The following is a 12,738-nucleotide window of genomic DNA, read 5'->3' on the forward strand; positions in this document are numbered from 1 at the left end:
TGGTGGAGCTGTGGCTGTGGGGCAGGGAGCAGGGAGCTGATTGGTGGGGCCGTGGCTGTGGGGCAGGGAGCAGGGAGCTGATTGGTGGAACCATGGCTGTGGGGCAGGGAGCTGATTGGTGGAACCATGGCTGTGGGGCAGGGAGCAGGGTGATGGGAGGCTGTGGTGCCCCAGGCAGGGCAGGGGCCTGGTCCCCCCTGTCGGTAACCCACGGTGCCAGGTTGGTGACGGCAACGGGACGGTGACAGTGACGGTGACAGTGACGGTGACAGCAGCGGTGACGGTGACAGCAGCGGTGACAGTGACGGTGACAGCAGCGATGGGCGCGGGGACAGAGCCGGCGGAGGCGCAGTGTGACTCACTGGAGGGGTGAGGCCCTGCCCTGCTCCCTGCTCCCCTGTGTGCCCCCCAGCACCCCTTATCTGCCCCTGCCCCTGCCCCTACAGGAAGGTGTACCTGGACCACAACGCCACCACCCCGCTGGCCCCCGAGGTGGCCCAGGCCGTATGGGATGCCATGTGCCAGGCCTGGGGCAACCCCAGCAGCTCCCACCCCACAGGTAGGGACCAGGACGGGCTGGGCTCTGTGGTGATGGGAGCCCGCGGGAGCTGCCAGGTCTGGTCTTGCAGGCCGGAAGGCGAAGGAGCTCATCGGCAGCGCACGGGAGAGCCTGGCCAGGATGCTGGGAGGCCGCCCCGAGGACATCGTCTTCACCTCAGGGGGCACGGAGGTGGGAGCAGGGGGGACCCCCTTCCTGGGAATCCCTGCCCACCACCCCCTCTCCAGCAAGCAGCGATTAGGAGGGTGGGAATGAATGGCACTGTGCTCCTTCTGAGCCTCCATTTTCCCTCTCCTTCTTCCCTTCAGGCAAACAACATGGTGATCCACACTGCCTGCAGGCACTTCCACGAGAGCCAATGTGGGAGAGGGGACAGCCGGGGAACACCACATATCGTGACATCGAGCGTGGAGCATGACTCCATCCGCCTGCCGCTGGAGCAGCTAGGGAGGGAGGGCCTGGCAGGTGAGTGGCACAGGCACAGATGGGGTTTGAATGGGGGGTCTCTGCTGGTGTTTTTGGAGGAGGGCAAGATCCTGCATGCTCTGTGACGTTCCACTTTCTCCCGCTGGAGAAGGGCACCATTTTCCCCTTTGGTGCCCGCGTTCCCCCAAGCTGCATGTGACACCTCCCTGCTCTGTGCCTGTGCTCCATACACTCCTGCCCTGCCCAGCGGGGCACAGGCCAGCCCCGAGCACTTTCAACCTACCCAGCCAACCTCAGGGCTTGTCTCCTGGCCTGCAGAAGCCACTTTTGTGCCTGTGTCCCCACGGAGCGGGCAGGCAGAGGTGGACGATGTCCTGGCTGCCATCCGGCCAAACACCTGCCTGGTCTCCCTCATGTTGGCCAATAATGAGACAGGGGTCATCATGGTGAGTGTGGGCAGTGAGGGGGATGGGGTGGGGACACCCTCGCAAAGAGGCGGTGACAGGAGGTAGCAGAATGGGATGCAGACCCTCCTCCCTGCCACCAGCCCGTTGCGGAGCTGAGCCAGCGCGTCTGTGCCCTCAACCAGCGCAGAGCAGCGGAGGGGCTGCCCAGGGTCCTGGTGCACACGGATGCAGCACAGATGATTGGCAAGGGGCGCGTGGATGTGCAGGAGCTGGGCGTGGACTACCTGACCATCGTGGGACACAAGGTGTGGCCCTGCTCGCGTGGCCCTGCTGCTAGTCACCCTGTGTGACATCTCTGCTGGGCTGCCAGGGGGACACACAGCTTGGTACCTCGTGGTGGCCGGAGTTCTCCTGCTGGGTGGGGCTCTGCAGACAGACTTTGCTCCTGCGGAACCTGTCTGGGCTGGGGGGCAGGAGACTGAGGATGGGGAAGAGCTCTGCAGCAGCCTGCGCCTGTGCGATGGGCAGGGGCCAGCCCTGGAGGGCACTCAGATCTGGGCAGGAGGGCAGGAAGCACTGTCAGTAGTGTCGGTGTGTCAGTGTCCCCAGGGTCACCGTGGCTGTCCCCGCAGTTCCACGGCCCGCGGATCGGAGCACTGTACGCCCGCGGCCCCGGCACCACCACCCCGCTGCACCCCATGCTCTTCGGAGGGGGACAGGAGAGGAGTTTCCGGCCAGGGTAAGGGGGCAGGTGGTTACCTGGAGAGCTGGGCCTCTGGCTGGTGGCCAAGCCACATGGGCTGCCTTGTCCAAGCTGAGCTGGCACTTTGTCACCTTCCAGCCCTGGGCAAGCAGCCCAGCACGGCAGGGAAATGGATCCACGCATGGAAACTCCCTGGAGCTCAGGTTTTACCAAGGGTGGAACCTTAGGGTGGAACCACCTCCTTCTCAACCACCTCAGAGAGGTGTCCAGGACCCCCTGCCAGCAGTGAGGGGTCCCATGAGGGAATGTCTGTGTCTCGAGGTTGGGTTTCTGGTCTTGAGAAATAACTCACTGGTCCCTGTTCCCTTCCAGCACTGAGAACACCCCGATGATCGCCGGCCTTGGCCAGGTTAGTCGGGATGGGGTGAGCAGTGCAAACCTAGCACAGAGACTGCCACTTGGTGCTCCCTGGTCATCAGAAGGGACAAACTTGGGATGTGGGAGGGAGGGTGAACTGGGAAAGGCGGTGGGGCTTTCTGGTGCCAGTTGAAGGAGGTGCTTTGGGGCGCTTGCTGTGGGTTTGCAGCCCTGGCAGTCACACAGCTCACGTGGCACAGGGCACTGAGAGGGGACACAGGGGACCTGGCACTGCAGAGGCTGTTCCAGGCTGGGCTCACATCCCGGGGACCACGCACAGAGGGAGGTGTCCAAGGGTCACTGGTGGAGCCTGTCTGGGTGTTCTCAGGCTGCAGAGTTAGTGAGCAAGAACTGGGAGGCCTATGAGGCTCATATGCGGGATGTCCGGGATTACCTGGAGGCCACGCTGGAGGTGAGCAAATCTGGTCCCTTCCCGCAGTCTCAGGCTGCAGGATGTGTGGCCTGGAGCAGGGTGAGTATGTCCCTCTGGCCATGCCCACCCCCTCATAAGGACGTTCCTCTTGGGAACCCAGAGAGGTTCACAGCCCTCTGATTTCTCCAGGCCTCCTTTGGGAAGCAGAGGATTTGCTTCAACAGTCACTTTAAGGGCTCCAAGCGACTCTGCAACACCTGTAACTTCTCCATCCTGGGCCCAGGCCTTCAAGGTAGCTCTTACCCTACTGCTGTCCCGCGATGGTTACGCACAGCCAAGCACCTGCCCCTCACCAGCACCTGTGGCTGAGACTAGTGGGTGCTTGGCTGGTGGGCAGGGAGGTGAGGCAGGAGTAGTCCCTGGAGAGAGCCTTGACACTGGGAAAGCTGTGCTTGTGTTGCTTGTGCTGCAGGACGAAGGGTGCTGGCCCACTGCAAGGTGCTCCTTGCCAGCGTCGGGGCTGCCTGCCACTCTGAGAAGGGGGATCGGTGAGCAGACAGCTTTTCCAGCCCTTGGGTGTCTTCCCAGAGGACAGCAGGAGGGAGGGATGGAAACAGGCAGGGAAAGGGACAGTGGGTGGCTTGGGCAGCATCACCTGGAACAAAGAGGGTACAGAGTTTTCCAGAGGGGCTGAAGGGCTGTTAAGGAGATTACTGCAGGAGACACAGCTGGAACGCTCGATTGCTGCTCAGAAGGAGTTTGTCCCTCCCAGCTTTGGTGATCCAGCTGAGCTTGGAAGTACTTTTGAACTGCTGGCACTACCAGAAGAGAGCTTGCCTTGTGTCTGTGCCTGGCTCTCCTGCTCCAGCCCATCTTGGCCCTCCAGATGGCTCCTTTAGGGGATATGGGGATAGGGGTGCTTTTGGCCTGGTCTAGAGCAATGCCCTGTGGACCTGGCAGAGCTGCCAACCCACAGGGACATGGAACAGGTTCTTCTTAGAAGAGCCAGATTCCCCATAGGGCAACAAACCCAGTGGGATTGGGTGCCCCTGGAAAGCAAGCGGTGCGCTGTGCAGGGGACAGGTTTGCCTGGAGTGCATCTGCAGATGTGCTTCCTCACGCAGCTCAGTGAGGCTCCCTGCTGATGTGTGGGGCTTCCTCAGCTTCGAGTCCATCCTCTGCCCCCTGGCTGTGTTCCAGGCCCTCCCCGGTGCTGCTGAGCTGCGGGATTCCCCTGGAGGTGGCGCGGAATGCGCTGCGGCTGAGCGTGGGGCGCAGCACGGCACGGGCAGACGTGGACAGAGCTGTGCAAGATCTCGTGCAGGCTGTGGAGCAGCTGGAGCGGGACCCGGCTCCATAGACCCTGGAACTGCTCCCCGGACACCACTCAGGTTCTTGGGGTGGGCCTCTGGGTGCGAGCTGCCCATACCAGCCTGGGCTCAGGGGTGGCAGGGGGAGGTTCTGAGGAGGGGGCTTGGCTGCCTTGGGGCTGGAGTAGCTCCAGGGCTTGCCCAGGATTCAGCCCCACTGCACAGTGGAGGCTTTTGGGGAGTCGTGCTGTGCAGTGCCCCTGGCTTGCCAGATGTACCCAGCTGGGTGCCTGCACATGCACGTGTTGACACAGCTGAGCCTCAGAGCTCGAGTCCCTGTAGAGGGACAGGCATGGAAGCCATGGGAGGAGGAGCCTCATGCCCTGGTTGCTTCCCACAAAGGAAGCTTTCCTGCTGCTTGAGCAGCCAGAGGAAGAAAGACTATCTGCCCCAGAGCGAAATAAGGAGCTGATAGAAGCACAGGAAGATTCTGGGCTGGGAACTGCTCTGCCCTAAGCTGCCAAAGGGATTTCTGGCAGGGCACAGCTTTCCCAGCACTGCTTCATTTTACCTGCTCCCCTTTTCTTCTGTCTTTCCTACAGTGGGCAGAGCTCCTGTTGCCAGCTTCACCTGCTCCTCAAGGAGACAGTTGTAGGGGTGGCTGTGACTGTGCCAGCACTCGAGGGAACCCTGTGTGGCCCAGGGGGTCTCTGGTCTCTGGCATCACCAACACTGAAGGACACAAGTGTCACATGGATCAGGAGCGTTGCCAGCTGGGCTGGCTGATGTCAGGGAACTTGGTCTCCCTGGCTATTCATAGGAATAAAAGTAATTCCTGCTGCTTTTCACAAGTAAAATGTATTTTCTGTGGGGGAAGCTGGACTGGTTGGAGCCATCTGAGTGGTGCCTTTTCTCTCAGAAAACGCTCATGTCCCACAACACAGGCACAGGCAGCTGCAGTGGGAGGTGCCTGCAGGGCCTGGTTGGCACAGAGCCCATTGGACACAGATGCTGGCCTTTCTCTTTACGGCCACACATTAGCGTGGCCAGGAATACTATTTGGACCCATAAAGCCCTGGGACTCTTTGCAAATCCCATGTCTCACTGGAGTTTTGGTACCCAAGCACCCTGTCAGTCACTGATCCTGCCAGGCTGGTCGGTTTTACCATGCTGCTCACACCTCCATCTCAAATGCATTCTTTTATTTCTCCCTTTTTTCCCCTCCCCTGGATAATAGTAAAAAACTCCTCTAGAAAAAGTGGTTCCATAGGAGGGATTTTGGTCTGCTTCAGGGCTAGATCTTTAATCTGTCATGGACCTTACAGTTCCTGGGGACCTTTCACAGTTGTGGCACAACTGGAGATTCAGCTTTTGGTGCTCTCTTTCCCCCACAGGACATCTGGGATTCCTACATTGTTTCAGACAGAAATTTAACCACAAAGCACAAAAAGCTTTACTGACTTCTTCTTTATACGTGCAGGAAATGCAAGTTCTAGCCACAGAAATTTAGCATTGCTCCATTTAGAATATGACAGCCAAAGCTTAAGAAGCATTACAGAGGAAATGACAATTCGGGTGACTGTTTTAGTGTTTTGCTGCTCATCTTCCTACTACCACAGAGCACATGAACGAGAGTCACTTTTGAGTCCCTCTGTATTGCTTTATCCAGAGAAGGTCAGGAAGAGCTTGGCCCGCATTTCAGTGGGCCAGCCTGTGCTGGCCGTGCACCCTGTGTGCTACTCTTTTGGGTATGACAAAATGTCAGTGGTTGTGTGCAGCAGAACAAATCCACCTGGCACGGGAGCCTGGAAATACCAACATTGCTATATCAGCTGAGAAGTGAAATGGCAGAGAGAGGGCCTGGCCACTACGCTCGGACACAGGAGTTGAAAGGAGTTACTTCCACATGGTCACAGCCAGAATCAGACATTCAAAACTGACATTCATTTAATGGACGAATCCACAATCTCCTGATAATCTTGCCTTCTTAAATCCTTCCAGGAGAGCTTATAACACGCAAGGAAAAAAACACTCACCAAAATAAGCACTGCCCCAACCAGATCACAAGTGCCTGGGAAGATGCGCAGCACAAGGAGCTGCAGGACCATGGCGATGACGATCTCCAGGTGCTGCACAGTGCTCACCAGAGCGGGGTGGAACTTGCCCAGGGCGTGGTAGACCCCCAGGAAGGCTGCAGTGGAGCACAGGCAGATGGCAAGGAGATAGCTCCAGGTTTCCCCGTCCAGCGGGACGATTGGCTCTTGGAGCAGGAACATGGTGGACGCTCCCCACACTGTTCCCGTCCAGCTGAAGGTGAACAGCGCTGTCCACATGCTGATGCTGTCTTTGATGGACCTGTAGACTATCATGGAGAGGGCAGTGGTCAGACCAGCCATGACAGTCATGGTATAGCCAAAAGCTTCCTTCCAGGTGCTCAGCAAAGAGTTCTCCTCCTTAACAATGTTGGGGATCATGACCAGACAAACGCCGAACACACTGCCAACGACAGTGACCATGTCTATATAAGCCATTCCTTCATCTATGAGTAAAAAAGCCAGAATGGCACTGAACACTGTGGTGGTGGCCCTCCACATGATGGTCCCATTGCTGGGGGGCACTATGGAGAAGGATGTGTAGGCACAGGTGATGGAGATGACATTGCAGACCCCATAGAGGAACAGCCGGAGCCTGTAGCCTTTGGGGCCGAAGGGAGGCTCGTGGTGGTAGCACACAGCAGAGAGGGACAGCACCTGCAGGACTGAGCGGATGAAAATCAGTTCCAGAGATGGCACTTTGGAACGGTCAGAAATTAATCTCGTGATCAGAGCCACGCATCCGTGAGCCACGGCAGACCCAAAAAGGACTGCCCATGTTCTCCTGGACTGCAGTACATTTCCTTCAGGAAAGTGCTGAGATTCTCCAACCTCATCAGGTTTTGGCAGTTGTGCTGGCTTGGTGTCTATTGTACCGAAAAAAGTCTTTTCTCTCTTTTTCCCATCATTCAGTAGTCTTCTCTTAGGATTATCCTCCATAAATACTCCAGTATCTTCATTAACATCCTCACATCCCTCTTCTCCTGGCTGTGGATAATGAGAGGTGTATTTCACTGTTACTGTGTTGGGATGAATTTTCACTCGCTTTTTGACTGGGTATTTTTGGGAAGACGTATCCATTTCCTTAGAGAAATGCCCTGCTCTTAAGGAAAAAAAAATGGAGATACACTGTTATTTAATGAATAGTGAGAGATTCATTAGGATGTAAGTGCTTTTAGTGTTTACAAGCTGTTTTTGTCAACCAAATCCAAGTACTAGTAGCCTCTTCTTGGTTTTGCTTTAATTTTCCACTGAGTTACTGCTAAATACCTTTGATGGCTGAGCCATTTGGATCTCCTTAAAAGTCAACCATGGCACTTCACCTTAGTCACTAATTTTTGAAAATAACGTGTTTTGTCATTATGTATGGTATGCATCATGAATCCTAGTGTATTCTAATGAGAAAGTTCTCTTGCTAAGCTTTTTACCCTGTAATTATGCATTATTGTTAATTGCTTGCCAGTGTTACAAGATTACAGGAGAAATTTGGCTGGAGGAGGTGTCAGTAACACAGGGAAATAGGGAGCACCCCCGGGCAAGTCAGCAGTTTGCATATGGATGGCAACACATCTTTGAACCCCGCTGTGACAGTGTTAAACCCTTCTGTCTCCTCGGCCAAGACAGTGCCTGTGATTCGTGCGGGGTGGGGCAGATGTTTAATTCGGGCAAGGGTAGTCATTGAATGACTGTTTTCACACCATCGGTGCAGAGCCTTCCAAGTGAAGAGGCAGCAGGAGCAATGAAACCTTCCCTGCCTTCTCTTCACCCCAGCAAATAAAACCTGTGCAGACCTTACCTGTGACAGAGCCATTCGATCCCAAGGCAGAGGGGGAAAACACCTCTTCATCATCTACATCTTCGATGGGCTGTCTAGATAGAAAGAGCAGGTGCTCTCAGGTACCAGCAGGGAAGGTTACAACCATCTCGGCACAGAAAGTAAAACCCAAGGAAGGCTCAAACCCTTTAGATGGAGAGAAAGCAATCAGTGGCATCTTGTCAAACCCACTCCCCAGCCATCTCCCAGCATTACTGAGGGAACTGATCCAAAGAACAAGTGGTGGTTTGCGAGCATAAGGTTCCTACAGCTCGACAACAAGCCAATCCACCCTGCCGTGCCTGCTGTGCTGCCCCACGGGCTGCAGAGGAGAGGGAGCCCGGGAGGACCCATCCTCCCGGCCCGGAGATCCCTCCCCCGGAGCCGAGCCCTGCCAGCAGCAGCAGCAGCAGCTTGGCCCCTGCGGTGGCACCGCGGGATGGGTACAGACAGTCCTTGTCCCCAGGGAGGACCGCAGCGTTCCTGGGGGTCCTGGCGGTGCAAGACTGCTGGACAATGGGCTGGATGCCAGGACAGCGGGTTGTCAGGGAGAACAAGGGTCCAAAGGCAATGGTAAAGTGCGGGCAATAGTTCCTCACAGAAACACTGAAAATACCGTGGCCAGGTTCAGCCGTGCTGTTTTCTGTGCCTGTGATCTGTGACAGCCAAGCACTGCCGGTGTTTCTGGCAAATTAATTTACATGAGAATGGGACAGTCTGCCTTTTTCCTCATAGGCTGAGTGTTCATTAACCCCCTGCTACACCCCAACTGAGCTGCAGCCGAGTCCCTGCTCTCCTCGTAGGGATGGACGGGAGTGGGGACACGGGCGGGGACCAGTCCCAGCTCTGGAGGAAGGAGCAGCAGGACCCGCACAAGTACCAGGGGCTGAGGACCCTCTCGAGTCCCCCGTCTCTCAGCAGGCCTTGCCCAGCACTGCTGTTCACGTTTTTCTGCTGCCGACCCAGCGCCAGAGCACGCCCAGCACCCCCTGCATGGTGGAGAACATTCCAGGGTGTCCACGGGCAGCTTACTGGGCAAGGAACTTGAGAACGAGCAGCTGAACGCCAGGGAGAGTAAATAGAGCTATCAACTGTGCTAGCGGGCACTTCAAACAACCCATCAAACATTTACCAACACCTGCCAGAAATCTGCCCCGGGCTCACCTGCTACCTTCACTTTTCCTCCAGTTAAATTGTTCATTTCCGAATCTTTTAACGTGCAAATGCAAACCGCACTGAGTGAGCCCAGGCAGTGATTTTTCACCTGCACAGCTTTTCCTAACTAGCGTTTTCATTGTGTTACAATCCACAGTTCTGCCTTGCAGCCTTAAAAAAATTAGGACCTTCTTGCTTTAAGGCACAACATACTGGATCATGAATAAAGTAGGAGGAAAAGACGACAAAAGTGGACGATAGGAATTATTATTAGAGTGTCAGTAGAGCACTGGGTAACCTCATTCATTTCGTTAAGAAACAGCTGAGTAAACGCTGCAACTGTTCTGAAAACAAAACCAAAATAGCTTATTTGTTACCATGAGCATACAACGGTAATTTTTTTGCTTCCCGGCATTAGATTACATTTTCTTTCAACGGGTAGTTGCAAATTCAACAGAACAGTTGCAAATGTAGCACTGGACCTGTGCAATGTGTTCAGGGATCTCTCTGGAGGAAAACAATAGACGGTGAGCACGTAGCTCAAAATGGCTGTTCTGCACAGAGCTGCTCCCTCAGGACTGCTCAGCTCGGAACCTGAACAGCCGGGAGTCTGGAAAGTGGAAGGGCAAACACGTGTGAAAGGCAGGAGATGGGACGTAATAAAGAACAACAACAACAAAGAAAACCCCAAACCAGGAATGCTTACCCGAAAATTTCATTTTCCCAACTAAATACTGAGTGTATGACAAATGCGATGCCAACCCTCCCACAGTACATTTGTTTGTAGTCTTTGGTGACCTTGCTTTTCTTAACCAGTGAGATTTTCCATAGAGATTGAGATTAGGACACATCCCAGATCCATTATGTGTGCCCCTGACACAAATTTAAAATAGACAGAAATCAGCACAGCCTATACAGACAACTTGCTACTTCTCTTTCTGCCCGTGCCTTTTGTGGAGGTGACATGAAGCTTTTATTTTTCCTTCATATCTGGAAACAACGTGGCTTATTTGCATTTTCTATTAAAACACAAGTTGATTTTGAATGAAGTTTAATACAAGGCTGAAGATGAAGCACTATGCAAAATTGTCAAGTTATATAACAGAACAAACATTCCCAATTCAGCCTGGGACACCCATTTAAATTACGAGCTCATTGAAATCACTGACTGCCAAGTGTGAACCCTGTTTTCCCTTGGGGGAACAAATAATCACTGTATATTCAATAAATGGCACAGATCATCGATAGAATACAAAGCACGACTCTTTAAAAAGAAAAAAACCTCAAATACTCCCCTCCTTTCCTGCCTCAATCACTGCAATCTACCTGGTTAGTCAGGTAGAAATAGGTGATTATCTGCCCCCAGACTGCTGGGGGTCAGAGCCTGACCTCTCCTGTGCCTGAAGGAATGATGGCTTTGAAGTCTGGTGATTCTAACCACCAATCTTAAATAACTCACAGAAAAATACTCTCATTTTCTGCCAGATTGGTTAAAATCAGTCAGGCTACTGAGGTGTTATTCTGAAAGACTCACAGACATGGCAATTCCAGCCATGGATAGGGAGTCAGGAATAAGTCAGCTACCCCTGCACTCTGAAAGACAGGCCCCACAGGAATGCTCCTTTGCCTCTTCTGTGGAAAATCCCCCAATCCTGACTGGATCAGGCTGAGATTACCAGAGGGCTGTGAGCAGTCTCTACAGGATAACTACAGACTGACAATTCTCCCTGAATATCACAGGTAGGAAAGACCCACCCACCCCGGAAACCCACGGGACCGACTGAACTCATGCCACCTTCACTAAGTACTCGTGTGCACTGACTTCTCAGCATAAGCGGTTTTCTTTTGATTCCTTATCAGGTGCAGGAAAATCTCCTAAAGCCCTGTTTCAGCACCATTAAACCACCTGGAGGTCCTTAGGTGCTTCATACTTCAAGCAACTGCACATCCCAAGGGATCTACACTCATGTGGTGGGTGTATGAGTACCTTCTCTTTCTAGCCAGATTGACATAAATCAATTTGATTAAAAATACATGCAAAGAAACTCAAGTCTTTATTAAAATTTAATGAATAGCAAAAGGTATTTAAGAAAATGAAGGAGCAATTACATGAAAGGAGTTTTTAGCACTTAGGCACAAGAGCAAACATTATATACAAACCAACAAACCAGTATCCCGTGTCTTCAAATTAATTGAGTCACGTCCAGCAGCCTGAAGGAAGAGCCAGTACAACCTTCACTGAATACAAACCCTACACTAAAGTCCGACCAGTTGTCAGTGCACTCCTGATAATATTTTGCTACCCAAAAAACGACCTCTGTTTGTGCTAGCTCACTGAAGCAATCACATTTAATGGGATATACGTTTAATATCCCTTGCTTTCTTTATTCTCTTGCTGAATACGGGCTCCATATGCGTCCGTTTCCATGAAAAAATACTATTTTGTAATTTCTCCATTCATGCCTGTTGCCTGCTAAAGCTCCCACCTCTGCAGCAGCAACACTTGCATTAAGTGTTTTTGTGAATGATTTTGGGAGAAGAGCCACTTTGCCTGCAAACTTCCCATTCCAAAAACGCTTATCTGAACAAACCCCTTCAGATCGCAATTCCAGGCACGGGGGAAAGAACAGAGCACACATTAACACTGAAATATAGTCCCCTATAGCACAGGAAACGAGGAGAACAGCTCAGTTAGATGTAAGAAAGGTTTTAAGAGGTACATTACAATGGGGTGAAGCACGAGACGGCACCTTCGGGTCCACGACAGCAGATGACAGGTCGAGATTAGAGATACCTCGCTCACTGCTTTGGATCCTCTCCCAACAATCTGCAACCCCTGGCAGCCAGCGGTGCGTGCGGGCTGTGCAGGAGGGGACAGCCGCCTGCAAAGGGACCGAGCCCGGGAGCGGTGCGAGGAGGGCGGCACCAATCGCGATGGCTGGCAACTGTCGCCGATAAGAGGGCACTCGTCAGAGGACGCGAGGCGTCTCCATGGGAACCCCGGCAGCGGCTCCAGCACAGCCCCTCCGGGCAGGAGCGGGCGAAGGGCGGTGGCTGCCCGGGCTCGGTCCTCGCCGCGCCGCGCCCTCCGCGCCGCCCCCGCCATGGCGGAGAGCGCCGGCCCCGCTCGGCCCCGCGCACATCACTGCCACTGCCACCGCCCCGGCGCCGCGGGGCCCACCCATCCCTCCGGCCGCCGGGGAACCGCCGCGGGCTGGGAAGGCGCTCCGGCCCACGCTGGGCCCTCGCCCCTGCTCTGTCGCGACAGTCACGACCCCCTTCCCCCGCCGGTGTCCCTGTCCCCGCCGCTTTCACGGAGACTGCGCCCGGCCCTCGCTGTGTCGCGACAGACCGCCAGCGTCCCTGTCCCCGCCGGCTCACTGGGCCCGGGGCGCGCCCCCGCTCTGTCACGACAGTCGCCCCCCCCCCCCCCCCCCGGCGGTGCTCGTGGGCGCGCGGCGCACGCGCGGCCGTTTCCGCGC

At 54.6% G+C, this 12,738-nt stretch overlaps 2 protein-coding genes across 13 annotated transcripts; one reads left to right on the top strand and one right to left on the bottom strand.

The window, feature by feature from the left end:
• Positions 1–110: 110 nt before the first annotated feature.
• Positions 111–5,046, top strand: SCLY (selenocysteine lyase). Of its 7 annotated transcripts, XM_042019720.1 has the most exons (14): positions 111–247; positions 278–369; positions 447–559; positions 630–730; positions 868–1,024; positions 1,283–1,431; positions 1,533–1,697; positions 2,025–2,131; positions 2,468–2,504; positions 2,841–2,924; positions 3,075–3,177; positions 3,358–3,433; positions 4,086–4,276; positions 4,798–5,046. In XM_042019720.1, exons 2-13 carry the CDS (start codon positions 320–322, stop codon positions 4,243–4,245), a joined length of 1,302 nt encoding a protein of 433 aa, XP_041875654.1. In that variant the 5' UTR covers positions 111–247; positions 278–319; the 3' UTR covers positions 4,246–4,276; positions 4,798–5,046. The 7 variants fall into 7 exon arrangements, with proteins under 7 accessions (XP_041875654.1, XP_041875652.1, XP_041875655.1 ...); XM_042019718.1 differs by having other exon boundaries at positions 111–369; XM_042019721.1 differs by having other exon boundaries at positions 111–369; positions 1,304–1,431.
• A 601-nt stretch (positions 5,047–5,647) lies between these two features.
• SLC35G2 (solute carrier family 35 member G2) lies at positions 5,648–12,667 on the bottom strand. Of its 6 annotated transcripts, none has more exons than XM_042019712.1 (3): positions 12,007–12,667; positions 8,084–8,157; positions 5,648–7,385 (listed from the first exon to the last, which is right to left on the bottom strand). In XM_042019712.1, the coding sequence occupies exons 1-3, from the start codon at positions 12,360–12,362 to the stop codon at positions 6,139–6,141; spliced, it is 1,677 nt and encodes a 558-aa protein (XP_041875646.1). In that variant the 5' UTR covers positions 12,363–12,667; the 3' UTR covers positions 5,648–6,138. The 6 variants fall into 6 exon arrangements, with proteins under 6 accessions (XP_041875646.1, XP_041875647.1, XP_041875649.1 ...); XM_042019713.1 differs by having other exon boundaries at positions 5,648–7,390; positions 8,084–8,248; positions 12,007–12,152; XM_042019715.1 differs by having other exon boundaries at positions 5,648–7,390; positions 8,084–8,248; positions 12,051–12,137.
• Positions 12,668–12,738: the final 71 nt, after the last annotated feature.

The sequence above is a fragment of the Corvus kubaryi genome, unplaced genomic scaffold (genome assembly GCF_017639235.1).
Source record: "Corvus kubaryi isolate FWS band 111438036 unplaced genomic scaffold, C.kubaryi_AGA036_p1.0 33952, whole genome shotgun sequence".
NCBI lineage: Eukaryota > Metazoa > Chordata > Aves > Passeriformes > Corvidae > Corvus > Corvus kubaryi.